At 29.2% G+C, this 27,188-nt stretch overlaps 3 protein-coding genes and 1 long non-coding RNA gene across 8 annotated transcripts; 1 reads left to right on the top strand and 3 right to left on the bottom strand.

The window, feature by feature from the left end:
• Positions 1–3,479: 3,479 nt before the first annotated feature.
• LOC149891380 (histone-lysine N-methyltransferase SETMAR-like) lies at positions 3,480–4,671 on the bottom strand. Its single transcript, XM_090082087.1, has 2 exons — positions 3,723–4,671; positions 3,480–3,586 (listed from the first exon to the last, which is right to left on the bottom strand). Exons 1-2 carry the CDS (start codon positions 4,669–4,671, stop codon positions 3,480–3,482), a joined length of 1,056 nt encoding a protein of 351 aa, XP_089938213.1.
• A 1,129-nt stretch (positions 4,672–5,800) lies between these two features.
• LOC149891379 (uncharacterized) lies at positions 5,801–7,850 on the bottom strand. The gene has a single exon (XM_090081514.1). It carries the CDS (start codon positions 7,073–7,075, stop codon positions 5,840–5,842), a length of 1,236 nt encoding a protein of 411 aa, XP_089937640.1. The 5' UTR covers positions 7,076–7,850; the 3' UTR covers positions 5,801–5,839.
• Positions 7,851–9,200: 1,350 nt separating this feature from the next.
• Positions 9,201–21,179, bottom strand: LOC149891378 (low density lipoprotein receptor adapter protein 1-like). Of its 5 annotated transcripts, none has more exons than XM_090081508.1 (11): positions 20,953–21,179; positions 18,016–18,138; positions 16,272–16,336; positions 12,293–12,379; positions 12,095–12,175; positions 11,590–11,618; positions 10,503–10,617; positions 10,326–10,385; positions 10,074–10,250; positions 9,920–9,972; positions 9,201–9,776 (listed from the first exon to the last, which is right to left on the bottom strand). In XM_090081508.1, the coding sequence occupies exons 2-11, from the start codon at positions 18,101–18,103 to the stop codon at positions 9,545–9,547; spliced, it is 987 nt and encodes a 328-aa protein (XP_089937634.1). In that variant the 5' UTR covers positions 18,104–18,138; positions 20,953–21,179; the 3' UTR covers positions 9,201–9,544. The 5 variants fall into 5 exon arrangements, with proteins under 5 accessions (XP_089937634.1, XP_089937636.1, XP_089937635.1 ...); XM_090081510.1 differs by lacking the exon at positions 20,953–21,179 and adding an exon at positions 19,543–19,693; XM_090081509.1 differs by lacking the exon at positions 20,953–21,179 and adding an exon at positions 18,384–18,662.
• Positions 21,180–21,241: 62 nt separating this feature from the next.
• LOC149891377 (uncharacterized) lies at positions 21,242–26,566 on the top strand. Its single transcript, XR_016450645.1, has 2 exons — positions 21,242–21,353; positions 26,446–26,566. It is a non-coding gene; the product is annotated as an uncharacterized LOC149891377 (long non-coding RNA).
• Positions 26,567–27,188: the final 622 nt, after the last annotated feature.

Genomic DNA, 27,188 nt, shown 5'->3' with positions numbered 1-27,188 from the left:
AAATATCTTTATTTCATATCTCTAACAGCTTTATATAATGTCAGATTTATGAGCAGAGGAATATATTATAAACATATGGCTTTTTTTTAAAATAAAAATCCGCATCAGGGGATTCCGCAACTTATCCTACTTGAATTTTAGCTTATGAATTTTCGTAGTTTGTAATTCAATTTACCCTTTGTAATGTGTAATAAGAATCGGCTCTATTTTTGCAGATGTTCATTGTTTTCTATGCAAATTGTAGATCGTGTTACGCTAGTCGTTTAACTACCGGTTGAGCAAGATGAAATTCAGCACCCTTTAATCGTTAATTTCACAAAAACTACTTAACACATTTTTCTAATTTTTTTTTTTCAGAAGGAAGCTAATGTGTTGTTGTTTGATTGGTGTTAAGTATTGCTTAAGATTGTTATAGCGTTAAAATGAGTAAATAAATATTAAATCGAGAAAAAGTTTTAGAAACCTTTGTTTAAAATCCTTTGTTGTCACAAGTTGATATTTCAAAATTGACTGGTATTGCTTGATCTGCAGTTGGATTTATTTTGCGGCGATATAAAGATAAAAAGCATGAAGACGATATAAGAAAAGATTTAAAAATAGATATAAAGCAAAATGAATCATTTGCTCTATAAAGCAAAATCCAAGTCATTCGCAGAGAGATCTTGCGAGAAAATTTAAATGCAGCCAAACTTTGATTTGAAAATTACTTAAACATTAAGTGTATAAAGCAAATCATAAAAAGAAAACTAAAGCAGTTCGTCGTTCAAAAAAGCTGTATAAACTTTTTAAGCCGAGAAAACACGTGCAAAATTGAAGACGATAAAATCTACTGGAAAAAGAGCTTTTCACAATTGCCAAGTCAGCGATATTTTTATCAATCGAAAGGTGGATATTTCGCCAAAAAAGTTCAAGTATATTCAAATTGAAAAATTTGCTTCCAAGTTCGTTGCATGGCAAGCAATCTGCTCCTGTGGTTTGAAAAGTGCATTATACATCACTCGTAAGATATTTGGCCTGATTTGGCTACGAATCGGTACCTAAGGAACTGTTCTGAGCAGCGAGTTATTGAAAGTTATTGGTCAATTGTAAAAAGAATCCAGTTGAAAAGCAAGGAATTAGCTTCAGATGAAGAAGATTTTAAGAAAAAGTGGATAGCAGCTTCAAAAAAAGTAGCTCAAAGCAAGATCCAGGAGATGATGTCAGGAGATGAGTACTCGCAAAAATATTTGGTTTCTATCTAAGCGTCTAGTAAAAAATCTAAAAATCATTGAAATAAATAAATAATTTAGTTAAATAAAATATTAGAAAAATGTGTTATGTTGTTTTTGAGTAACTAACGATTAAAGGTTGCTAAATTTCATCATGTTCAACCCAATGGTGACACGTTTAAAATTGTGGCTAAAGTAGCGTTTCAAATGTTTGAAGTTTTATTGTTTTCAAAAATAAAAGACTTTGGACAAATTTTGACAATTGGAATAAAACATAATTAAGTAACGGAAAATTTGTGGGTTCTTCGTGTTTGAGAATGTTAATTATTAAAACAAAAAACCCTTTATCTAAACTGCGATTAAGAAATAATTTAATCGCACAGCTGCTTTGATAAAAAGTCTTCTAGTGTTCAACAAAGTAAAACAAGAACGATCCTCAAATCTCCAAGATTTGTTAAAAAGCGCTATAATTTAATAAGTTAAAGTTCACCCAACTTCTGCAACAAAAATTGCAGCAAACGTCAAATGATAGGCCGGGTGAATAAAAAAGAGCAACTGCTTTTACTCAGTAATTGGTTAGCTTTACTTGAATAAAAACTTCAGCAGTTTTCTTCATATTTTTATTCGCGTAAAAGTAAGCAATTAACTCAGTAATTGTTCAATTTTACGTGAATAAAAACTTACGAAAAGTTTTTCAAGTTTTTATTCACGTAAAGTTGACCAATTACTGAGTAAATGCAATTGCTCCTTTTTATTCACCCTGCCTAATATCTCTGATCAAATATCAATTAAAAATTGAAAATAAATAATCATTACACGCAATCTCAGTAAGATCATTAAAGTTAAACGATATTTATGCTGAAAGTCATGCTATGGAAAAACGGAACAACGAGTTTTCAACAATTATATATTATATATACTAGATGTCTAACTTCGATCCGAAAAGTGAAGCCGTGGAAGCCATTTCTAATTCGGGCAAAAAGCTTATTTAACTATATGACATTTTAAAAGTTAACATTAATATAGTGAATTCATGAGCTGCGTATGGTTGTTCTAATAGATACATGAAAGGAAGTGACATTTTTTCACAGATTTCCAGTTCTTAACTAAGAATTTTGCAAAAAGTGGACAATCGAATTAAAATGTGAGAAGTTTACTACATTAAAGCACTCGGTTTTTTTGCAGCAATTATTTTTTACTTATTTAAGTCATTATTAAAACGAGTTTTCGAAGTATCTTTAATTTATTGAGAAATTTAGATGCTCTTAACATTCATTTTTACTTTTATTTCGCACGTCGGATACAGCTCTTGCCCTTATTAAAAATGGCGGATTAAATTTGTAAACAAAGAAAGCGGCTTCACTTTTGGTCCAATTAAAATCCCGCAAGTAAGACATCTAGTATATATAATATATCATTGGTCTTCAAAAATATCTTCGAAAAATATGCCCTGTGAAGTGCTGAAGTGAAAAAATTTAAAACGTAAATAAACTCAATCCTCAGCCATCGAAAGAGAATGGAATAATATCTTGACTGGAGTTACTAAGAAATTTGTCAATTTTGTTTTACAGCAACTGCTGACAGTTTGAGAAATTAACGGCGTCCAACAAAGAATTGAATATTTTTGTTGTTTTTAAGTGTATTTTTGATACTAAATTGAGCGCAAATCGCACACAAAGTTACGGTTTCCGATTATCTAATTTGCATGATATTGGCAACTTGCGAATGTCGTTGTGATGAACTATGATAACAAATTACAGTTGCCAGCTGGCAACTGTTAGACGTATTTTAAAGTAGATATTCAAATACTTAGAGTTTAATAGATAAATGAAAAACGCTAACATAATTGAAAAACAAAAACGTTTTTTTATTGTTCGTCAACAAAAATGAAAACAGAACAAAAAATTTCACATTAAAATCCTCAGTTTCTACTGAAACAAAGTGCTTTCTCAAAATGCACAATAAAAATATCGAATTAGTTTCAAACTTATTAATTTGAAATAAATTTTTTTCAACGGTAAGCACCAAAAGTAAAAATACTGTGTTCAAAAAAAACCTTGATTTTTTAAAAAACTCGATGGCTCAAAATTTTGTTGAAAAAAGCTCGATGGCTCAAAATTTTGTTGAAAAAAGCTTGAAGACAACATTTATTGAATTAAAACAAATAATGCTCGCGATCAATTTTAATAGTAAAACTTCTTATATTGTAAAAGATAATTTGACGTTTTTTGATTTTTTTTCATTTATTTTTTGGTTTTGATTTCATCTTTTCTAACGATAAGTTTTATTATCAAAAGCAAAAATCATTTCTAAAGTTATATAAAGTGTGATATAAAGTGTAATACTTAGGTCGTTAGAAAAGTTCGTAGAACTCCCCTCTAAAAAAAAAAAAGAAGAGTTTTTTTTAATTTTGTTTTATCAAATGTTCAAAATAATGTCCATCGTTATCTATACAAAGTTGCATCCTTTCAAGCCATTTGTCAAACGTTTTTTTATACTCTTCTTTGGGTATACTTTGAAGTAGCTTCGTTATGCGAGTTTTTTGACTTTCGACGTCAGTATCGTCATCAAGATTTTTTTTTATCAAGTCGAATAGCCAATAATCGGATGGAGCTAAGTCTGGTGAGTATGGTGGGTGACGAAGTATTGTGATTCCAGCTTGGTTTAGACAATTTGTGACGGTTTCAGTCACATGGGGTCGAGCGTTATCATGGAGAAATTTGAAATTTTGAGTGCCTGTTTTAGGTCTTTGCTTATTTATTTCGCATATAAGAGGTTTCAAACAATTTTTTATATAATATTCGCTAGTAATGGTGTCTCCCTTTTCAACATAACCCAAATGAACAACACCTGTTGTTTTGAAGAAGATGTAGAACATGTTTTTCGGCTGAAACCTGTCGCATCTTACTATAGTTCTTGGACTTTCACCTTCACCGACCCAACTAGCGTTAGCCGACTTGTGTCCAACTTGTCTCAAATAAAACCACGACTCATCCCCTGTAATAATATCACATAGTCTCCATGGACCGTATCTGAAAAGAGCTAAATTTTCCTTACATGCCTCAACTCTATTCTTGCGATTTTGATCGGTTAACTCGTGGGGTATCCAACGTGATGTTAATTTTCTTTTTTTAAGTGTGTTGTGAATGATTTCGTTGATTGTAAAGCGATTAATCGATGTCAGGGCTTCAATTATACCATGTGTTGCATGAGGATTTTCTTCAATAATGGCTCGCACACGTTCAATATTCTCAGCTGTATACGTGGTTTGAGGGTGCCCTGAGCGAGGATCATCTTCGAGACTCTCTCTACCATCTTTAAATAAAGTAGCCCACTTGGCAACTGTACTATATTTTGGAGCTTGGTCACCATGAACTAAAACCAACTCATCGGTTATGGCTTGTGCTGAAACTCCAAGTAGAGCACGGGTTTTAATATATGCTCGATATTCAAATTTATCCATTTTTAAATTTTTTCTTGAAAACGTTTATAGTAAAATTTAAATAACTTTTTTAATAGACATTCAAAATACTTCAACAAGTACTTAAAATGTTCATAATTAAACGCAGTTTAAAATGATATATAAATATTTAATTATTTCCTGTACGAACTTTCCTAACGACCTAAGTAGTATTGAATGAAACGTTGTAGAGATGAACATAAAATTAAAAATGAAAAAAATAGTTATAGAATATTGAAACTTTGTCTTTAAGGTTAAAGGTAGGCCACCGTTCAGATCTATGGAATCAAATAATATAAACGAACACTAGTAATATATCCCTAATTGAATGTTGTAAAATTAATTGACCAAAATATTAAAACAAAATATTAGCTAGAAACTTTACAAGATTGTTGAACTGTTTGAAAATTTGACTATATATATATATATACTAGATATCTAACAAGCCTGAAATGACGCAATTATAATTAAAAGCAAAACAAAAATGAAGTATTGTTAGTTTAAATAAAATGGCTACCGGCATTAAAAGCCTTAAAAACTTGCTTCACTTTCTCTTACAGAATTTTTGTGAAGTTAGACATCTAGTTAATATATATCATTGATATATATATATATATATATATGGCCACCGAGAAGGGGGTGGGGGGTGGACGGGGAAGATTCCCGGAGCCCTGTGTGTGTACAAATAATTTTTTAAAGATTTAAACAGTTTTGACTTTTAAAAGATTTAATTAACTTTCATTTTTAATTTTCATTGACCAGAGCACACTTTTATTGGTCCTGGGTATACACTTGATCGTAATGAGGGCCCCTTATGAAAACTTCCCCAGGGCCCGAAATTTCTCTCGGTGGTTATGTGTGTGTGTGTGTATATATATATATATATATATATATATATATATATATATATATATATATATATATATACATATATATATACATATATATATATATTTACATATATATTTATATATATATTTATAAATATATACATGTTATAATATGGTATGATATGAATTTAAAAAAACGAAAACTATAAACTTTTAATTCTGGATTCACGAAGTATGAGGAATAAAATTTTGAATGTTACTGGTGGGGGAGGAGTGGGAGAGTTTCATGTAAAAACGAGTTCTTGTTAGAATAAAAAAATTTAAGTGTTAAAATTTCATATTCAGATAAGTTCAGTTGTACTTTCAGTTCTTCTAACGGCTTCTTTTTTTGATATTTCAAGCTCTCCTATATCGTCATTCTTGCTAATCTTGAGGAATTTTGCGGTCATTTTCCGAACTTGAAGCCACCATACTTTATGATATATAAAATGTATAATCGGATTTACTGAAATATAGAATCCATATGGTATCATTGCAGAATATCCTAATACGTTGTATGCTTTACTCATTTGCTCTACATCTGAGTACAACCTATTAAAACGTTCTCCATCCAAGTACAACCTTATAAAACGTTCAGGTCCGACACACAAAACATAAACACTTAGCATCACAAGTAAGTGGTAAACTGATTTTTTATTATCGGGAGTTTGATTGGTGAAGCGGACTATGTTTGCCTGCCTTTTTATGACATATGCGACGTTAACGAGTATACACAGGGTAAACAGCAACGGTAAAACAAAGTAACCTATCAGCAAGAACCACGAGTATATTGGGTCACCATGAGGCAATTTCGTGTTGCACATGTTAGATGTCTTGTCAACGTGAGAAAATATGATTGTAGGAAAAGAAGAGGCTAGAGCTATTACTAAATTTCCAAATACAACCCACCACTGACTCACCAGATTTTTTTTCAACGGGTATTTTAAATGGGCATAGATATAGATAGTCAGATGTATTATGAAGTTCATTGTTACTAAAGAGCCCATATCTGACAACCAGCTAAGAAGTTTACACATAAAGCCTCCGTAAATCGATTGATTTGTCCAGAAGTACGGGATTATTTTTATCGATTGAATAATCGCCAAAAAAGCGTGGATCATGGACTGGTAATATAAAATAATGAACTTTTCACGATAACAGGATTTTATTTTGTTCTTAATCATAACAACAGCCATATTGCCAGCGAAACCAGTGATGGCAGAAAACATTAAAATAGTTGCATAAGCCTTCGAAAGACCAGAAAAGTAAAGTGTTTCTGGATCAGTTTTGTTATGTATCGAACACAAATCAGAAGAAGTCCCGTTAATTGTAAACAAGCTACAAGTGCAATTTTCAGGAGTTATGTGAAGGAAGTTACAGAACTCCTTTAATGATGTAAACACAGGGGGTTGTATTTCAGCTGTCATCAAACTGGTTCTGAAGTACTCATTTTCAGTTGCTTTTGTGGATCCTTGAATTTCTTGAGAGCAGTTAAACAAAATCAGTAAGAACAGTATAATCGAAGAGTATGAAATCATCTAAAAAATCGAAGAGTACGAAATCATCTAAAATATTTTAAGTCCAAAAACTATAAAGCCTCCGTAAAGTCAAATATTTCTGAACAAAAAATAAATTTATAAAAAAAATTGTTTAAAATAGTAGACTAAAATTAATATTTTTGCAGAAAAAACTTTTCCAAAACAAAAAAAAAAACCGTTCAAAGAATCTTTTGTAACTGATGTTTTTTTATTACACTTTTCGTTTGCAATCGGATATATATTTAACTAATTTTTTGATCAAATATTGTCAAAGCTTTCCACTCAATATTTTTTAAAAACGTCATTAAACGCTATTTACTACTTTCTCATTCCATTTCAGGATATTTTTTATTATTTCAGTAGAATTTCGTAATAAGTACATAAATGCGTAAGACGATTCTTAAAATTAAAATAAGATTTTTCACCTAACCATCGTTTTTCACTTGAACTTTACTAATCACCTATCGCCTTTTACATAACCATCACTTTTCACCTGACCACCGTTTTTCACATAACAATCTTTTTTCACTCTGTTGTTTTTCACTCAACCAAATCTTGTAATAAACGTTTATCCCGCTGCACATCTCTAAACAAGCTGCACCCAAAAACAAATTTTTTGATAAATTACGTATTTGTTTAAAACTTTAAAATTTACGTTTTCATGAAATGAAATATATTCATCGAGCATAAAAATACAAGAAAGAAAACGAGCTCAAATGTCTTAACGACGTCATTCAGGGGTCTGTACTTGCTGATTTTGGCAAACTCGTCAATGAATTTGAAAAAGATGGGCATAAAAATAAACATTTCACTTTAGGCTAAAATTTCTCTCTTGTTTGCATAAACAAAGCTAGTCAACGGGGGTAAAACTAAAAGAAAAAAAAAAGTGAATGATTTAGCAATTTTATTTCTTTTGAATTTAACGCTAAAACAAACAAAAAATCTTTAAAAAGTGTGGCGCCTTGTGGCATTCAAGAAAATTTTCTGCTCTATCTAAAAAATTATTTTAAAGAATTTATTTATTCCTTGGCAAAATTTAAAATTCTCATCCTAATAAAAAAAAATAAATTATTTTTAGAAAAAATCAACTTGAACTATCGAGACTAAATCAACTTGAACTATCGAGACTAAATCTAAATTTTTCTAAACTAAAATGGCAGTTTTATAGAAAAAATTATGATGGTGAAGATTCTCTATTCAGAATTAAATTTACTTGTTCCGAAAAAAAGAAACAAGTTTTCATCTTTTATAATTTCTTCTCAAAAATTTTGGTTTATACCATTGAGATGTTACGGTCATTTTATATAAATAAAAATTCATAAGGGAGGCATGTTGCTCAACAAACATCTTCCTGCATCAGATTCATTGGATGTAACTTAAAACTAAACATGCAACTAAAATTGAAAAAGTGAACATAAAGTGGGAATAACATTTCTCATCAAAAATAATTTTCATGTTGTACAAAGCGCACATGAAAATAACGAAAATCTTGAAAAGAAATTCCTTGATAAAAAAAAATTTCTTGAAGAAATAACGAAAATCTTCTAATTGAACGCATTCTTTTTAAAAATTCTACGTTTTTCTTTTTAACATTCATCAACAGTGAGTAAGATCTCAACTTAATATTCGTAATTATTTGAAACTAATAAGTTATGAAATAAAAGTCAACGAACTTTGACACCCAATTTCGGAAATAATTACAAAATTGGATTCTTCGTCTCCATTAGCACCACTAAATTGGTTTTAATTAGAAAAAGTCTATGAGAAAGATAACGAGGAAAAATAGTGACGATGACCTTGTAGAGATCACACATTTCTTAAGACTTTTTAAAATCTTTTAAGTTTTTTGTTGAAAATGTAATTTTGAGTATAAAATAAATCTTCATTCCATTTGTAGGCTGCTGTTCTGATTCTATCTCAGTGATGTACGAAGATAATTCGAATTTCATTTTTCGATTGCTAACTTTAAACATGTTACAAAACAAGAGCGAAACTAGATATAACGTGTTTTTTGTATAGCGTACAATAGAACAAAGTGGGACTTAATATTTAAACGTTGCCCAAAACAGAATCTATGTTGACAGTTGTTTCAATTTGAAGTGATGATAATCTAAAAAAATTTTCATAAACAAGCACAACAACCGTTCAACTTTTATTTAAACCTCAAAACCCAAATTCTGGAAGGTTTTTACAAAACTTCAACGCTTTTTATGTACAAATAAAAAGTTCGTGCTAACAGCGATGTTTTAGTGGATACTTTTATCTCATGACTTCAAAGTGACCAATTTCCATAAAACAAAGATGTTTACAAACTTGTTTTAAAACTAAGAAGTTAAATTTTTAAGTTTTTTTCACTTTTTGGCGAGATTTCCCAACTTTCTCTCCACATTTTAAAATTATCGCAAATGAAAAGACAACCTGTGAAAGATGTTGGCTATTATAAATGTCTAAGATATATATATGCTCGTTTCAAAATGTTATCAAGTCACCAACGTTAGATTTTGGCTCAGAAGCTGGGTGAGCTTTGGGAGAACCAAAAAAATCTTCATCTGTAGATATTGAAAAAAGGTCTTCTGTCGATGCTGCACGAGCAAGATCATGATACGTGTTGTTTACAGCAAGAAAATCTTTTAAGTCACCCTTGAACAGATCTTTTCGAACAAAGCCGGTGTCCAACTCTTTAGTTCTTGACTTGGCTAGCCTACACAAACCAACAAATAAAAGTTCTTGACTTGCCTACACAAGCCAACAAACAAAAGTTCTTGACTTGCCTACACAAGCCGACAAACAAAAGGAATTACATTTAAAACATTTGTTTTGAAAAAGTCCAAAAGAAATACTTACAATAGAAAGCCATCTTCTACATCGAAACAATCTTCTTGAACAGAATCAACAGTCTACAAGGAAACAGCAAGAGATTAAAATTGTGAACTCTAAAAAATGGATGACAATCTAAAATGAATTTCAGTGTTATATAAAAAAAGTATATTAAACTTGCCACTTCTGTACTCGAAAAACGAAAACTGTTACTGGTGTTTGAAGAATTTTTTTCTGTTTCTTCTGATATTTTGCTCTCATCATCAAACTCCTGTGTTTGACCAAGACTCTTATATATTTCATGAGCCTCTATATCCTGAGCTGTTTCAATCTCATTTTTACGCAATTTCATTTTTTCCTAAATTATTTAGGATAGTTGTAATACAGAAAATATTTAGGATTTTTAATTTGAAAAGAAAAGTAAAAAAATTACTTCCCACTCTTCAAATGCCATTGTGAAGCCTTGAGCCACAGTCAAAGAGATCGCTTCTGCCTGAAAAATAATTTTTTTTCATCTGACTTTGTACCTTTTACATTCCTAACACGCTTATTACACTTAATGCACAGACACACACACATACATATGTAAATGTAGACATGTATAACTTACCATAGACTTTCGATTAGTGAGAAAAGCATAGATGAGAAGTTCTTTCGAGGCTTTTTGTCTTGCAACCATAGCAAAAACTTTATGATATTTTGGATCTGCAGTACAATATGAAACTCTAACAAAAAAATTTAAAAAAAAATTAAACCTTAAAAAATTAATTTACAACCACTATATAATCTTTATAATAAATTTACAACCAATTAATTTTAATATTTGATTACAAATTTTTTATAAAGATTATATACCTAGCGGGCACACGACGTTGAAACAACGTCGAAATAACGTTGATCAATGTTGATCAACTTTATTTCAACATTGTTTCAACGTAGTGTGCCTACTGGGTAGTGGTTGTAAATTAATTATTATTATAATTTCCTGTTACAATCTTAATTTATAACTGAAGTTTTTGTAAATGGACATTTTTAACTAGAAACTAATTACTTGTTTTAAGTAACTTTAAGTTGACATTAAAGTGCTAATAAAAAATATATAACATTTAAATATAAATAACAACACTAATTTGAGTTACCATTTGTACCTCAACTTAAGTGTTATATGTATATGTGTATATATATATATATATATATATATATATATATATATATATATATATATATATATATATATATATATATATATATATATATATATATATATATATATATATATATATATATATATATAATGTCAACTTAAAGTTATCTTTAAGACCATCAAATTAAAATTGTTTCACTTAAATTTATTACAAGTTTCAAATAACAAATTTATGTTTTTTTCTGTTTTTTTCTGTTTTATGTGTAAAAGCATTTAAAAAATGCATAAAGAGCTTTATATTAATCAACTTTAGAAAAGTTGATTTATCTTAAAAGTTTCATATAGAAGTTGGCTATTATTTGTTATTATTTGTTAAAAACTGAAAAACCAAATGCTGATGCTTATCTAATGAAGTAATATCTATTAAAGTGAAAAAATATATAATGATAACTATAATGTAATACTAAAATTATGATAGTTGTAACAAATTATAAATAAATCTCATCATTTAAACTCAAAATTAATTAATTAATTTTGCAACTGATTGACCTACCGGTGAATCGGAAAATTTTCGATCATTTCCTAGAAAAAACAAAATAAACATTTTAAAAAATAGTTTATCTAATGATTTTAACTTTTCATCAGATTTTGTTTTTCCTCAGACATATTGAAGAACCTTAAATTAAACCATATTTATTTACTTATTTTGAGTTCACAAAGCCACAACAACTTTTTATGCAAAAAGCATCAGCATTTAAGTCAAATATTAAAATGTAATAAAATGCTTTAAAACATTCAAAGCAGATGAAACTCAGCTTTAGTAACTGCCAAATAATGTCTGATGCTGGTTCAAGTTGCATGATCAATCTGCTTCCTATGCTCTAGGCTATGCTCTTAATCCAGATTCATCAAAATTCCATGATTTAATCACTCGGAATCCTAAATCTGCTAGTTGATTTCAGTAGCTTTAAACCATCTGGTAATTATACATTCTTCTTCACCAAAAAGAGAAATTGTAATTTTTGTTGCAAAAAAAAAATAGAAGTAAGATAACTTACTTTTGTCAATATATCTCTTATGATAATATTTCTACTGTCCACAGTCATGGCCACTTTTCGCAACTTCTCACTCTTCTGATTCTAATGACAAGATTTTTTTCTTCAAACAAAATATTTTTTGGTTGTTCACACAAAAGCTACAATAATGAAGTCAGGTAACAAGAACTATTATCAGACAAGAAGAGATTTAAACTCTACCTGCTTATGTCTCTGAACAAGTTTTTCAACACCCTCATCTGTACATCCTTGACCTTGAGGATTATTTGTAGGAAGTTGTCCTAACAACTGCACAACAAAAGTAATGTTATACTGGTGCACACATGCAACAAAAATAAGATAATACTGATGCACACACACTCATACAAAAGTTTTGTACACATTTTTGGTGCCATAAGATGCTTTCAATCATCAATTTTTCAGGGCTACCCTACACATACAGAGTAAGCCAAACTAAAGAGACTTGTCAACAATTAAAAAGGAGTCAGTAAAATTAGGTCTTAAATTCAGCAAAAATTGACAATTGGTCATCAGTTTAAAAAAATGATTATTCAATACAGTAAACAACTAAAGACTCCTAAATATAAAAATTGAACAAAAATTATTAGCAAAGAAAACTTGTTAACCAGCTCTATGATACAAAATCACTTCTGGTCATTGATGACAATGACCAGAAGTGATTTTGTGCACAATGTGCACAAAGTGAACAATGCCTGGAAATTCTAGATAATATGCAGACATCAAAGAAACATACCCAGAAAGTGTAGATTAATGGGGATAGCTGTATCTTACCATGAGATATCCAAACCATTGTTTCATACTTTTAAGGCTGTAGCAATCAATACATCAATCTATATTAACGAATGCTTAGAAAAATGACTTCTTTTATTCATTTACTATTATCATAGTGACTTTAACTATTTATGTAACACAGATTTAGCAAGTTCTCATTACTTTAAAGATTCTCAAAATTGGAAGGATGAATATATGAATTGTGTTGATGAAGGATGAATGTATGAATTGTTGATAAAGAATGAATATATGAATTAAATTGATGAAGGACGAATGTATGAATCATGTTGATAAAGGATAAATGTATGAGTTATGTTGATAAGGAATCCAACCTACCAAAGGTGCCTCATTTGATTCAAAAGGTTTATGAGGGAGATTGGCAAGCTTCAACAGAACAATCTTCATTGATTGCATTAAGTTAAAAAGAAATTGATTTGAATTCACAGTTGCTTGTGAAAGGTGTCAAAACAATATTGAGATCTACTGCAGATGATGCTTTCATGAGTGAAAGTAATGAGTTTTATTCAAAAATAGAAAAACTTTATTTTAGAAAAAAAAATGTAATAGCTTTTTAACTATAAATGTTAAAGTTTTTACTTTGTCTGATAACTTATGAATCACCCATTAAATAACACTGGTCAACACAATTTTTGCTGACTTTAATGGTTGTTTTTTTTTACTAAATTCAATGTGCTAGTTCCAAATCTAGCTTCCTTTTTGTTTATTACATCAACTTTTTATTTTACAGCATATTCTTGTTTTATGGATAAAAGAAAAAAGAAAAATTTATTGACTTCTCAGGATACATTAACAAATGAAATAGGTTCAAAACATAAGTTACACAGTCAATTGAATTGAGATGAACAATGAAATACAGGATAGCATTACATTTTTTTACATAAAGACATATAAATGTGACATATTCATAGAACAAATTTCCGCTTGCATCTTGACTGTTACGTTCAAACACTCATTGAATACCCCAACAGTAGTCTGCCATCATGTGTGTGTCCCATTTTCCTTGATATCTATTCTCCATCACTTTCAAATCTTGATGAAAACCTTACCATACTAGTCATTTTCATCACCAAGATTAGCAGGAAGCTCATGAGATGGCTATTGATGGTTTGCATCTGATACACTTAGTTTACATCTTCCAGTGAAGGAAGTTCCTTGAAATTAGGCATTAGTATTTCATCTGACCTAAGCATTGGATGAATTGCTGAAGCCAGATTCAGATAACTTATATTTTGTCTCATTTTTTTCGTATAACCAGAAGTAAAAATCTTCTCCATAGTTTTTTGGCTCCTGCCATATCTTAAGGATGCCAAATGATTTTCTTTTTTTTTTGTGCCCTTTGTCTATTGACGTAAATTTTCAAAACACTTGGTTTACATACATTATGCAGGGCTCACAATTTAACCTGATCACCCAGTTTAATCTCAAAGTAAGCTAAGTAAGTAAGTCACTAATGTTTATTCTTTGAATTGGTACTATAAAACTCCCACAAATGTAACAAAAATTGTATTTCTTCATATTAATCCCATTATATTAAACTGAGTGCAGTAATGATAATTGTAATCCAATATGAGTAATAACTCCAATGTTTTTGGGATTGGTAGTGGAGGAGTACTCATAAGTGTTCTTTTGACTACTCAACCTAATGTCAGTTGAGATACGCTCTGATCTGTTGACTACTAAAATTCTGTTGGTGGGTTGAATTAGGCGCTATCTCAAACTTCTTGTAAACATGCCAAAAGGGCAGAAACATGTAACAACAGGTTGGGTATACATAGGTAAAAATTAAAATGCCCACAGATAAAATACTCAATGTGATAGAAAAAACTATTGACATATTTGAAAAAGTTTTTTTTTTGTTCACCAGTGTAAAATTTTTAATTTTTTTTTTAAAGATAATTTTTTTTTTTAATTCTTAATTTTTTATTAAAGAATTTTGAAAAATCTGATTAAACTATTATTTTTGAAAAAGAATGAATTAATTAAAAAACCTCTTTGCAATGGATATGGGGGCACAGAAAAGCCATTTGTGGTGCAGGCAGCCTTACAATTACATACAGCATGAATTCATGCACCCAATGTAAAAAAATTCATCCCAGATCATTTGTACAAACTTTCATTTGGAAGAACATTATGCTACCTGCTGAACCTGCTTCAAATAAACAACCAAAAGCTTTATATCACAATCACACATACCAGAAGCGTTTCATTCTATGATTTTTTATAAACTTAAATGTGTCATCATGGCAGCAAAATTGTGCAATTTTTACATTTCTCTTGAGTCAGGAATATATTTTGTGCCATAATGACTAATTGTTTCTTGAAACATGGTCAAAAAATCAGTAGAGAATTACTCTTATTAAGTTCAAGGAGTAACCTATATTGTCCCAAACATTTACTTGGTCATTTCAAGATGACATTTGGTTTTATTTTTAGGCTCCGAAATTTTAAAAAAAACTATTTTCACCCCTAGAACTGTGTTTTTAGAAAAATGTTGGAAATTTTTAAAAAATCTTTTATCTTAGTAGGGTGTTCCAAAATAACCACATTTCTAAAAATCATTTCAAAATCAATCAAAAAGTATCATTTTACATGGGTTATTAGTATTGTTAAGCTTACCTTGTAATAATCTCAGCTGCCAGAGTGCAAATTTTAGTGGTTTTCATACTGGGATTCTTCTTTCCATAAAAGTCTTTGTAGAATATGTGCAGCTTGATCTTTATTAGGCAACATCAGGGAGCCTGAAAAAGGGCAGTTCTTCAGAGGCTTTATTATGCATATCATGTTGAATCCGCTGTACAAATTCCTGTTTTAAAAATGTATAAACTGATTCAATATGTGGCTTGATATAATCTTGCTTTTTTGTAGGAGACATTTCAAAGAGCTTTCCACATTGTTTCGCAATTATTTTGTTTTGAAGTAAACAAAGTACAAGTGAACGCAATGTGTACTTCGTATTATTTAGTGTTCACTTTAAACTGCAAAAAATCATAATTTTATGAACTAAAATCGATATTTATGGTCCGATGTTCTATTTTTGAAGGTCTATACGGTAGTAAAGGGGTACTGAGAATTATCTAAACCATTTTCAAATCCCCCACCTTTCTTGTAAGAAGAAACACGGCAAATATTTGTAAAAATGCTCAAAATCCAACAAATTCAACAAACTTCAACCAATTTTAGGGAAGTTTAACAAACTTTCAAATAAACCAACTTTTGGATTTTTATCATCTTATTAAATGCTGGTAGCACATGCAGTGCGGAATATTAGGGATTTTTAGAAATGTGGTTTTTCTGGAACACTCATACATTTCAGGAATTTTGTGTGTATGGGGGGGGGGGGGGGCGTAAGAATATTAAAGCTGCATACCTTCATATTAAACGTAACTCCATTCAAAACGTTTTCTCGGTTAAGAATCCAGTCTTCATTTAATCCTGAATAAATTATTATACTTTACTGTTATCTTCTGTATTATGTAAAAAATTTGCTCTCATAGCAAAATAATATAACAGTATTTGGAAAAATAATGCAAAAAATATCTTCATGAGTTTATGTTTAACTTTTAAAAGGTGTAAGCAAGCATAAAAAATAATGTTTAGATCTTTAGACTCTTTCTTTTAAAGGAAAGAAGTGCATATTTAGCACAAAAAATAATATTATCATTGATAAATTTAGAAGCAAACTCTTAAAGTTCACAACTGCTTATTTTATCAGAAAAGGAGGTGAAGAGGGGAAGGAGGGGAAGGAGGGGAAGAGGTTGGTGTATTTTTTAAATTTCTTAGATAAATACAATTTTATATTTAAAGTTATAAGAAAACTAGTGGTGGAAGACTAAAAAAAGTTTTTTAAATAAAAATCATTAAAGATTAGGCAAGCATAAACAGAATCTAAATTTTGAGATAGTTATGTTCGTTTGAAAAAAGAAGGTAGGTTTATACATTAACACTGCTAAACTAAACATACAAATCCTTAAGAAAAAACGGTATGTGAACCATTGTTTTCGATTTAGTAAGACAATTAAATTGAATGAAAGAACAATAAAGTTAGCAAATCAGCTCTAACTTTGTTAAATGTTTGGCATTAAGTAGTTATGGCTAACTTTTTGACACCTATTTCTTTAAAATTTGTTCACATTTTATATGGCAAGCATTTGATTTAGCAGAACAGCAAAGTTTGTCAACAAAAACCCAAAGTCAAACCTAACTTAGAACTATGATAAAGAAATTTATCGAGCAGAATGTTTATGAAAGGATCAATAGCACTGAATGTTAAACTATAAGCATACAGTGTATGTACATACAACTTTTTATTATTTAGTAATTCTGTTTCCTTCGTTAAACAATTATTATAATTATAATTATATTTTAAATGTAAAGTTTTAGTCTAATTTTTTTTTTTTGCACGTTGCATGAAAAAAGAATAATTGCATTAAAGCCTAATTAATTTTAAATAGTTTGGCAATTTTTGTTTGTCTTAGAAATTTTGTCACTTTTATAAGACTGCAAGTAAATAAGAAAATAAAATTACTTGTGATTTTAGATTTCCTTAACAGTAAACAGCCTTAAGAAACTTAAGTCACGACCAATACTAACTAAGACATCACAGTCCCAATCACTACCCACACACTCACCCCTATCATATTAAAGCTGTAAAAGAGTGAAAATAAATTGTAACATTTAATGGACTCTCCGGTGTGCGGAGTTTACAAACGGACCAGTTAGATCACTAGGAACTTGCTCAAGGGGACTATCATGATTTTAAAAGTTTGCTTTTGTTTTTTTATTATAAGCAAATCTTTTCAAAACTTTAGTGATTAAAGTGACGTAATTTTATCATTCCCAACCATCTTAAAATGTTTTAACACAAATACGAAAATCAAAAAGTAATAATTTTGTTTTCGTACTTATTTGACTTTAAAATGGATTGATTTTAAAAACAACATTCCGATAATCTTTAACGTATGATTAGATTTTTTTATTAATATTTAGATAATAGCGCATATTCTACAAAATATTAAACGAAATATTTTTCAATTCTCTCGTATAAATGTAAACAAAACTGGTAAACAAAAATGGTGTACAGAAATTGTTTTTTTAAAGATTTGTAAACTTACGCTCTCGGTTTAAAGCATTATCTAGCTTCTTCCTCATCATTTGTGGACTCTTTTTTATTTTTTCTGCAGCCACTTTTAAGGAATCCATTCTTTCTTTCTGACAGCTACAAAAAGTAATGTTTCCTAAAATGTAATATAAATTTTTTTTTTTTTAATGTAATCAACCCAACAAAACCTTTTTTTTATTAAATTTTATCAAAGTCCTTTTTTCCATCGTTTCTTTCTAAACAGAAAAAGTCCAAATTTATTTTTAACAATTTGATTTATTAGCATAAAAAATGAACAAACGACTTATTGCGATTTTTGAAAAAAGTACAATAAACAAAGTTGTACATGTGATGAAATGCAAGCAATTTGCTTAAAACCACCTTTTAATAAATTGCAGCGATTTGGAACACATTTATTAGCTTCATTCTTCCTCAGGCTTTGTAATCGTAAACAAGCGATTACAAGGCGATTAATTTTGATTGTTCCCTTCTTTATTTTATGCGGCGTTAAATTTTCTTTACAAGAAGATAGGATTATACAAGAAAGTTTTAAAACTTCTATTTATTTTTTAACGTCGTTTAAACTTTACACGAAGTGGTTAAATTTCTTTAAAAGATTTTCTGCATCAATAAAAATGCATATAAAATGTTATCATCTTTCATTGTTTTTTTATTCAACGAGTTGTACATTAAAAGTTTAGAAATTAAAAATATTGCTAATGCCTTTATGCGTAAGTTCTCTATTATCATTGTAATCCTGGTATATACTTCAGATTTTAAAATTACAACTCTGTAAAACTTGTAAACTGACAGTATTTTGTTAGCCTGCTTTTTGGACGTTTAACTTTTGGGCGTTTAACTTTTGGGTGTCTAAACTTTAAGTGCTTAAACTTTCATATTTGATTTTTGAGACTAAAAATGAAGAAATTAAAGCAATTTTAAAAATAATCAAAATCGTTAAATGAAATCTGTTCTCTGCATTGTCAAACTCGCATACCGAAAATATCACAGAAATGATCGGAACTTATTTTTATCTTTGCTCAGTTAAGTGAATCTCTAGCTTCCTTTGTCTTTCCTTTTATGTCATAATAGACTCCGTTATTAGGAAATTTATAAATGTCACTCATTCTAAAGTTATGATTAACGTAATCAATAAAGTTAAAACAAATTACAAATAAATAATTTTAACTTTAATGATTACGACAAATTTTTACTTTCACATTTTATGTTTCTGATCCTAACCTAAAACCTTTATGTTTCTCATGCATCCTAAGTTTTATTTTAAAAGCGTAATGATTGTCAGAATCTTAGGGGCAGTTTGTCCTTCTTCGTACGTTGGAAGATGCTTGTTTATTCCTGTTCATCTATTTTTCATTTGCAAAAAATTGCATGCATCTGCTTTCCATTCTTTTTGTTAAACAAAAACACAAATTGAATATTCTGACAAATTGAAAATTGATAAATGCGGAAAGAACTCATTTAATAATGAACAGTTAATAATGAGTTTTAAAAAGAAAGTGAAAAATTTTTATTTTGTTACATTCTCATTTCTCTTCAAAAAGTATCTTCAACACTCTTCTGCCGTCAATGCTGAGTCAAGGTTGTGTTCTGTTTACATAATCGTATCAAAATCAAAAATAAGTAGTAAAAGATAAATGTGATAATCTGCCTTCAATAAATAAAGTCGACATGTAATAATCTAATGGTTTAATAAATATGAGTAGAAAGTTAATGTTATGTCAACAAATATTATTTACTTTCAAAAACTAACATTTCCTCCAGGAACACATCAGGGATCCTTTTTTTTTTAAAGATAAGAAGCAGGTGACCTGTTTTTTTATTATTAATACTATTTTAAGCAAATGAATGAAATGAGATTGTGATTCGCAAATTATACAATAAGCTGGTTGTAATTTTCATTGTGTTGTGCATTATTTGATATACACTTATTTTTCGATTATAAACCTTCAAGGCTATTAATCCACAGGACATTCCCAAACATTCGCAAATTTTTTAATGCAAGAAAAAAGTTATTTCACTATTTAACAACTTGAGTGTTATTCCAAAAATAAAACTTTTTCGTTAAATCGGACGTTCGAGGAAGCTCTTCTTTTGGTTCTTTTTGAACTATTATAAATTTTAGATCGTATTGAGATTACTTGTGTTTTTGCGTACAGTTTGATTTATCAGGATAATATAACACATTTTTGTCCTCCATCATGATTTTCTTTTGATCCTTCAGATCGAAATCTGATCAAACTAACGTTAAAGAGATCGTTCAAACAAAAAGCGCAATCAGTTGCAGATGTTATAATAAGTTTCAAAAGTTTTTAATGATACAGACTTACAAAAATCTACCAGGCAAATGTTATAAAAGCAAAACTTATTGGAATGATAATAAAAAATGAGAAAAAAAAAAAAAGAAGAATAGAAAAGAAATTTTCCAAAAGCAAAAAATTAAAAAATTATTGAAATTTTTTTTAATTTTATAACATTTATAATAAAAATTTGTTGCGTAATTATCATCTTGTGGAATTATTATCTAATGGAATGAGCTTAATTGAATTTAATTTCTTTCTTGAAGAAGAAAATTTTCTTATTTCCTAAAATAAAAATATCTACTTCAACATCTTGCCATCTGTAAAGAGCGTGCTTAACCATAGGACAAGGGTGCTGTCTTTTTTAAGGATGTGGTTCATATAAAACTAGTTCCGACCTGCATTTGCATACTCAGAGCATAAATATGAAAATAAAAAAATATAAATTAGTATTATTTCATCGAAGATTAACTAAACTTTATGACTTTCAATTTTGATGTTGACGCTATTTTACAGCATTCAGGGCTGTAAAACAATTTGATGTAAAGAGTTTTTGATTTAATCCTGGGAAAGGAATTTCCATAGAAATGTTAAACACATATATAATTACTAAAAAGTGCGTTTGCTCTTACCTACGGATAATCTCGATGTCCGCAATGGTATTTTTTTCACATCCACTTAGATTCTTATTTGTTTTGTACCCTTGAAAATCGTGTTTTTGAGCTTAGTAACTATTTAATGTTTCGCAAAAGAAAGGTGGTCGCACTTAAACTTTAAATGAATTTTTTTTTTTTTTTTTAAAAATAAGTTTAGCGATAAAAGCTTTTGTTTGTTTTTCTAAAGAAACCACGGAGGAATGAATTAAAAACAACGGTAGAACACGGAAAGATGAATAAATCTTTTAATTCGCTGTTTGCTACCCGTTCGCGATATTTTACACGCTCGTGCTGTTCAAGTGTATTTAACGTAAGTTACGACAAGGTTAAGAAATACGTCACACGTTTCAAAAAGGATCATGTTTTGAAATCTAGATGTAAATATAAATTTCCTATTCGTATTTAAAAATAAATAGATGATAATAAAATGTTTATTGGAAGGACCAATTACTGTAAATAACAGATAGAGATTGATTAAAAGAAAAAAAAAACCATTTCGATTTTTTTAAATAAACAAATACTCGAAATAAAATATAAATAAGAAGTATGATGTGAAAATGCTTGAGAGTTTTCCAACTTCAAATTTGTTGGTTTTTGCATTTTTTTTGTTGATTTTGCTCTGCAATCAGAAAACCTTCTGCAATCTATTAATTGCGCCATATCAGATAAAGATTGCAGCGCATCAACTAATTGCAACAGATTAATTTATTTGCTACAATCAGTTGATACGCCTCAATCATTTTCTGAAAATGTAATTTTCATCTCTATTATTTTCACATTCAATATGGAAAATCTTTGGATTTTAATTGAAGATGCTAATCTTTCATTGGTTTAAACGGATTAATGCACAATAATATACATATAGGGGAACCTGTTGTTCCTTTGACCACGTTGTACCTTTAGTCACTCTGTCATATTGGCCGACTATTATCATTTTGCAAAAAATTGAAGTGCCATTTGAAATATTAGTCCATGACGACTCTTTTTACCTTAAAATATCATGGTTGGGGAAGATTGTGTTGATCCACAAGAAATTATTAGTTTTAGCTCTTAAAAAGTAAATATTTATGTTTATCTTATTTTAATAACAAAACTGTCATAAATAGTTGTTTGGCTAATTTATGATATTACTTACATTAACCAACATCTTTTTTTTATTATGGAAAAGTTTAAATAATTATTTCTAACCCTAAATGGGGTTTGAGATGATAATTGTTGAAGAAACCCATCTCATGTACCTTTGACCAGCGTAGGACGTTGTACCTTTGACTGGTTTGTACTGCGCTTTAATTTTTTGCGAACTTAAAGAGGACACTTTTATGAAATTTTTCATCAAATTTATCAGACAGCTGTACTCTTGCATGTAAAAATCAGCGAAAAGCGTACTATTACTTTCTTGCTGGTATTTTGAAAGTTTTAAATATAATATAAGTGATAAAATAATATTAACAAATTATATTTTTATATATTTCTATATCTTATGCATTGTTTTATTTAATTTATTGATAAATAAGAGTAAATTTTACACTTGACACACAATCCATTATTGGAATGTATATTTTTATGTACTTATAATGCTTGATAATCAGTTTTAATAATTAAGTTAGTTGGCAGCTGTAGCAGCTTGATAATTAAGTTGATTATATAGTTGTACTTGATTTCTGTACAGCAATAAGGAAGTAAGAACAAATAAATATATAATCATTTCTGTTAATATGTTTTAATCTTAAAATGCCAAGGAGTAAGGTTGGTGTTTTTCGTAAGAAGATTTGCGAGAAGGATATGTTTGATGCAGTGAATTTTGTTCTTCAACAAAAAATGAGTCTAAGTAAAGCAGCAAGACATTGCAACATTAAAAAATCAACTTTGATATATCAGTTAAAGCAGTTTAAAAAATCTGGAAGAACCCAGTATTCATATTCACATAAGAAACCAAAAAAAGTATTCTCAACAAAAGAAGAATTAATTTTGGTAAAATACTTGGCAGATGCTGCAAATATGCATTATGGGCTTACATTAAAGCAAATCAGATTCTTTGCATATGAGTATGCTTTAGCAAACCATAAAAAAATTGAAACTTCATGGATAAAGAATAAATGTGCTGGTGAACAATGGCTACGAGATTTTCGGAAAAGATATAATGATAAGTTATCCCTACGTAAACCGCAGCCAACAAGTCTTGGTAGATCTTCTGCATTCAATAAAGAAACTGTAAGAATTGTGTTTAAAAATTATAGAAATGTTTTAGAACGTTATCATTTTGAGCCATCAAACATTTGGAATTGCGATGAAACAGGAATTACCACAGTTCATGTACCACCAAAAATCCTAGCCCCAAAGGGCAAAAAGCAAATAGGAAGTATGACTAGTGCAGAACGAGGCAATAATGTAACAATGATTGCAGCCATTAATGCTACTGGAAGTAGCATTCCACCATTACTTGTATTTCCGCGTGCAAAATTTAAGGACTACATGTTGAATGGTGCTCCTCCTGGAAGTGTAGGAGCAGCTAATAAGTCTGGATGGTCAAATGAAGTCATTTTTCTGCAGTTTCTTGAGCATTTTATTAGTAATGTACGACCTTCGGTAGAAAAACCAGTTCTTTTGTTAATGGATAACCATGAAAGTCATGTTAACATTTCTATTATTGAATTAGCTAAAAGATCGGGCATAATTTTAATGACATTTCATCCTCACACAACCCACAAAATGCAACCCCTTGATCGTGGTGTTTTTGGTCCATTTAAAATATTTTATAATAATGCCATGAATAATTGGATGATATCACCAGGAAATGCTGGTAAACCAGTTACAATTTATGATATATCTTACCTTGTTGGTCAAGCTTATCCTCATGCTTTTGTACCGATTAATATTGTTAACAGTTTTAAATGTACTGGGTTTTTTCCCTTTAATGAAAATATTTTTACTGATATTGACTTCTTAGCTGCAACTGTTACTGATAGGCCAATAGTGGATACTGAAACTTGCATTTCTAATGATAGCAATGAGGTTGAAACCACTCCTGGCAATTTACCATCAACATTGGAAATTGTTTCACCTGAAATAATACGACCTCACCCAAAAGCCAAATTAAGAAAGGCAGCTATTTCAAAAAGACGTAAGGGAAAATCACGCATTTTAACTGATACACCTGAAATGAAAGTTATTTTACATTCAAAATCTAATAATGAACAATGTCAAAAACCTTTTTCAAGACAAATAAAATCCATGGCAAAACAGATTATTTTTAATCAACATTCTGACACAAGTTTAACTAATGAAAGTTTTGATGAAATTGATTTTGGAATAAATATACTTGACAATGAATCAGAAAATAGTGAAATTGTTTCAGGAAGTTTCTTACTTGTCAAGTTAAGTGAAAAGAAATACTCTAGACATTATGTGGCAGAAGTTATTGAAGTTGTTGGTTTAGTTTACAAAGTTAAGTATCTTAAGAAATCAGGAGACAATAAATTTATACGAGAAGATGACAATGTTTATGATGTAGAACTTGAAGATATTATAATGAAAGTTCCATCACCAAGTGTTGGTCATGGATCATCTAGACGCCAGTATCTTATGTTTGATGTTGATCTGACATCTTTTACTGTACAGTAATGTTTTTTAATATAATATATTTTATTTTCATATTTTTCATTGTCTGCATTAAAAGATTTCCTCTAAAAAGCATTATGGTCAAATCTAAATGAATCTGACAACTAAAAATAGTTTTGGTTGGGTTTTAAGAGGTTTCTAAGTTAAAAACCTATTTAGGGGATATTAATCTACTTAGGGCCAGATTTTTTGTATGATCATATCATACAAATTACTTCCTATTGATATCGACATAATTACTTAAAATATAAAACTCCGCCAAGTAAAAGGGTTTTAAAATCGGTAAACTTAGGTACAATGAGTTCATTTCTAATTGCAAGTATAGCAAGTTATAGAAATATATTTTTGCTCTTAAATTATCTAAAAGAGAGTAACAACTTAATTAAAAACATTTTGTACAATTCAATCACATTTGAAGTTTCCAATCTTAACCCGAACCGTCCCATGTAAATAGCATCCAACTGAAAAAAATGTGACTAAATCGAAATAGTACTGATAATTGATGTCATTTTCTTTTATTTACTACAAAAAAACAAAAAAGCAAAATCATAAGGATTATGACCGTAGGTGTTACTTTAAAACACGGCCCTAAGTACAAGGACAATGAATGACCCTTTGTACAAGACTAGATACAAAACAAAATGTATCAAAAAATCCAAACTAAGGGAGACTTATGTAATGCTGCAGTTAGTAGTTATTTTTCAAAGCAAAATTAATAAATTGAATTACAACAAAACGTTTTACTTGAAATTGTAATATAAAAGTGACAAGAAACAAAATTTTACTTTAGACCATCAAAAAATGTTTTTTGGTTATAACTTGCTGCGGCTGTGTCTTTAATTTCTTACAAAATGGTTTTATATAAGCATTTATTGACATGTGGTTGGCTAGAAATTTCTTTATAACATATAGCAAAGCTGTAATATGTCATGATTACTTATTAAAAGTCCAAATAATTCATAAGAACTTATTAATAACATTACGGTCAAAGGAACAACACACCTCGGTCAAAGGTACAACGTACATGTTGTACCATTGACTATTTGAGTACTTTTTTAAAAACGCTCAAAAATGATACTTATTGGTTGAATGAGAAAAAAGTCAAAAGTATAATTTTTGCGCAAAATATAAGAGAATAACATTAACTTTGAATGGTATAAATTGATTCAACCGTCGAGCAAAAAAACGCCCGGAAACAAAAAGTGGTCAGAGGTACAACAGGTTCCCCTACAACTTAATACTGAAATATAGATTTTCAGCTTTAACATTAATTTTTTTACTAATAATAATGATGATGATGATGATGATGATGATGATGATGATGATGATGATGATGATGATGATGATGATGATGATGATGATGATGATGATGATGATGATGATGATGATGATGATGATGATGATGATGATGATGATAATGATGATGATGATGATGATGATGATGATGATGATGATGATGATGATACTAATAATAATAATAATAGTAATAGTAATAATAATAATAATAATAACAATAATAATAATAATAATGATAATAATGATAATAATAACAATAATAATAACAATAACAATAACAATAATAATAATAATAATAATAATAATAATAATAATAATAATAATAATAATAATAATAATAATAATAATAATAATAATAATAATAATAATAATAATAATAATAATAATTGAACTAAAGGACGTTTATGGAATTGAAGTAGCTTGATTTTTAAGAAAGGTGATTGCAAAAAAGATTTTCTGAGACGCCAAAAATTCGTTTAAACAAGTGTATTTGATTTAAAATGTATATTCGTTTAAAAAAAGTATATTCGCTTAAAAAAGTATATTGAATTTTAGCTTCTTCTTGTTCCACTGAAGCTCAGTGTTAGATGAAGATATGGCTGAATTTTGTCTTCTTTCGAATGCTTCAGAAGTTTTTTGGTTTAAAGAGCTACAGCGAAAAAGATCAGTTAATTTTTTAATTTCGATGCAGAATTTTAACACAAGATAAAAAAAAAATAATAAAGTTACAAGTAGGACCAAAAAAACAAGTTCCGTATACTGCAAGCCACATACCCCCGGTCATGAAAATTCCCATTTTTCGACGCGGTAGTTGAAAAGTGGAAAAGATGAGAGAAGTTCAGAATTTTTCAAAATCACATTAAATTCATATGGCGTTAATTTCATTAGGCAAGTTGCTATATAACTCAATAACTTATGTAAATATAACTAATTCTTTTCATAAGTTCTTTTTGCTTTAATAATTCGGTTTTTTAACTTAAGTTCTATTTTGTATAGGTTTGGTATTCTTCTCTGTGTCAAAATAGAGAAAAAGTTACGATTTATCGATTTTCGCTAAAAATCGATATATCGATTTTTTACTCATGAACTAAAATTTCAACAGAATTAATTTTCCTGAACAATAAAATAAGTTTATTTCAAAAAGTTTCATGAGTGTTAGAAGTTTCGAAATATAATTGTACTTTTGGTATGTAATACAATTTGTAATACAGCATGTAATATGTAAATATTTGTAAAAAATTGAAGGGGTCATAGGATTGAATGATTCAGCCATTTACCTATATACTTTTCAAACCATT

Source organism: Hydra viridissima, unplaced genomic scaffold (assembly GCF_058129835.1).
Source record: "Hydra viridissima isolate aposymbiotic clone 2 unplaced genomic scaffold, HvirCarnegie_v1 scaffold_3, whole genome shotgun sequence".
Classification (NCBI taxonomy): domain Eukaryota; kingdom Metazoa; phylum Cnidaria; class Hydrozoa; order Anthoathecata; family Hydridae; genus Hydra; species Hydra viridissima.
The sequence above is the reverse complement of the archived record's forward strand: the minus strand, read 5'-3'. Positions and strand labels throughout refer to the sequence as shown.

Bases quoted from the DNA above. Each gene is read 5' to 3' on its own strand.
- LOC149891379 (XM_090081514.1), bottom strand. From the start codon at position 7,075: ATGATTTCATACTCTTCGATTATACTGTTCTTACTGATTTTGTTTAAC.
- LOC149891378 (XM_090081508.1), bottom strand. From the start codon at position 18,103: ATGGATTCCTTAAAAGTGGCTGCAGAAAAAATAAAAAAGAGTCCACAA. The intron at 10,618-11,589 runs GTAGGTCAATCA...TTTTTTTGTTAG, and splicing joins GAAAATTTTCCGATTCACCG to AGTTTCATATTGTACTGCAG. The intron at 10,386-10,502 runs GTAAGTTATACA...ATTATTTTTCAG, and splicing joins TCACTAATCGAAAGTCTATG to GCAGAAGCGATCTCTTTGAC.
- LOC149891380 (XM_090082087.1), bottom strand. From the start codon at position 4,671: ATGGATAAATTTGAATATCGAGCATATATTAAAACCCGTGCTCTACTT. The intron at 3,587-3,722 runs GTATACCCAAAG...TTTTTTTTTTAG, and splicing joins CATAACGAAGCTACTTCAAA to AGGGGAGTTCTACGAACTTT.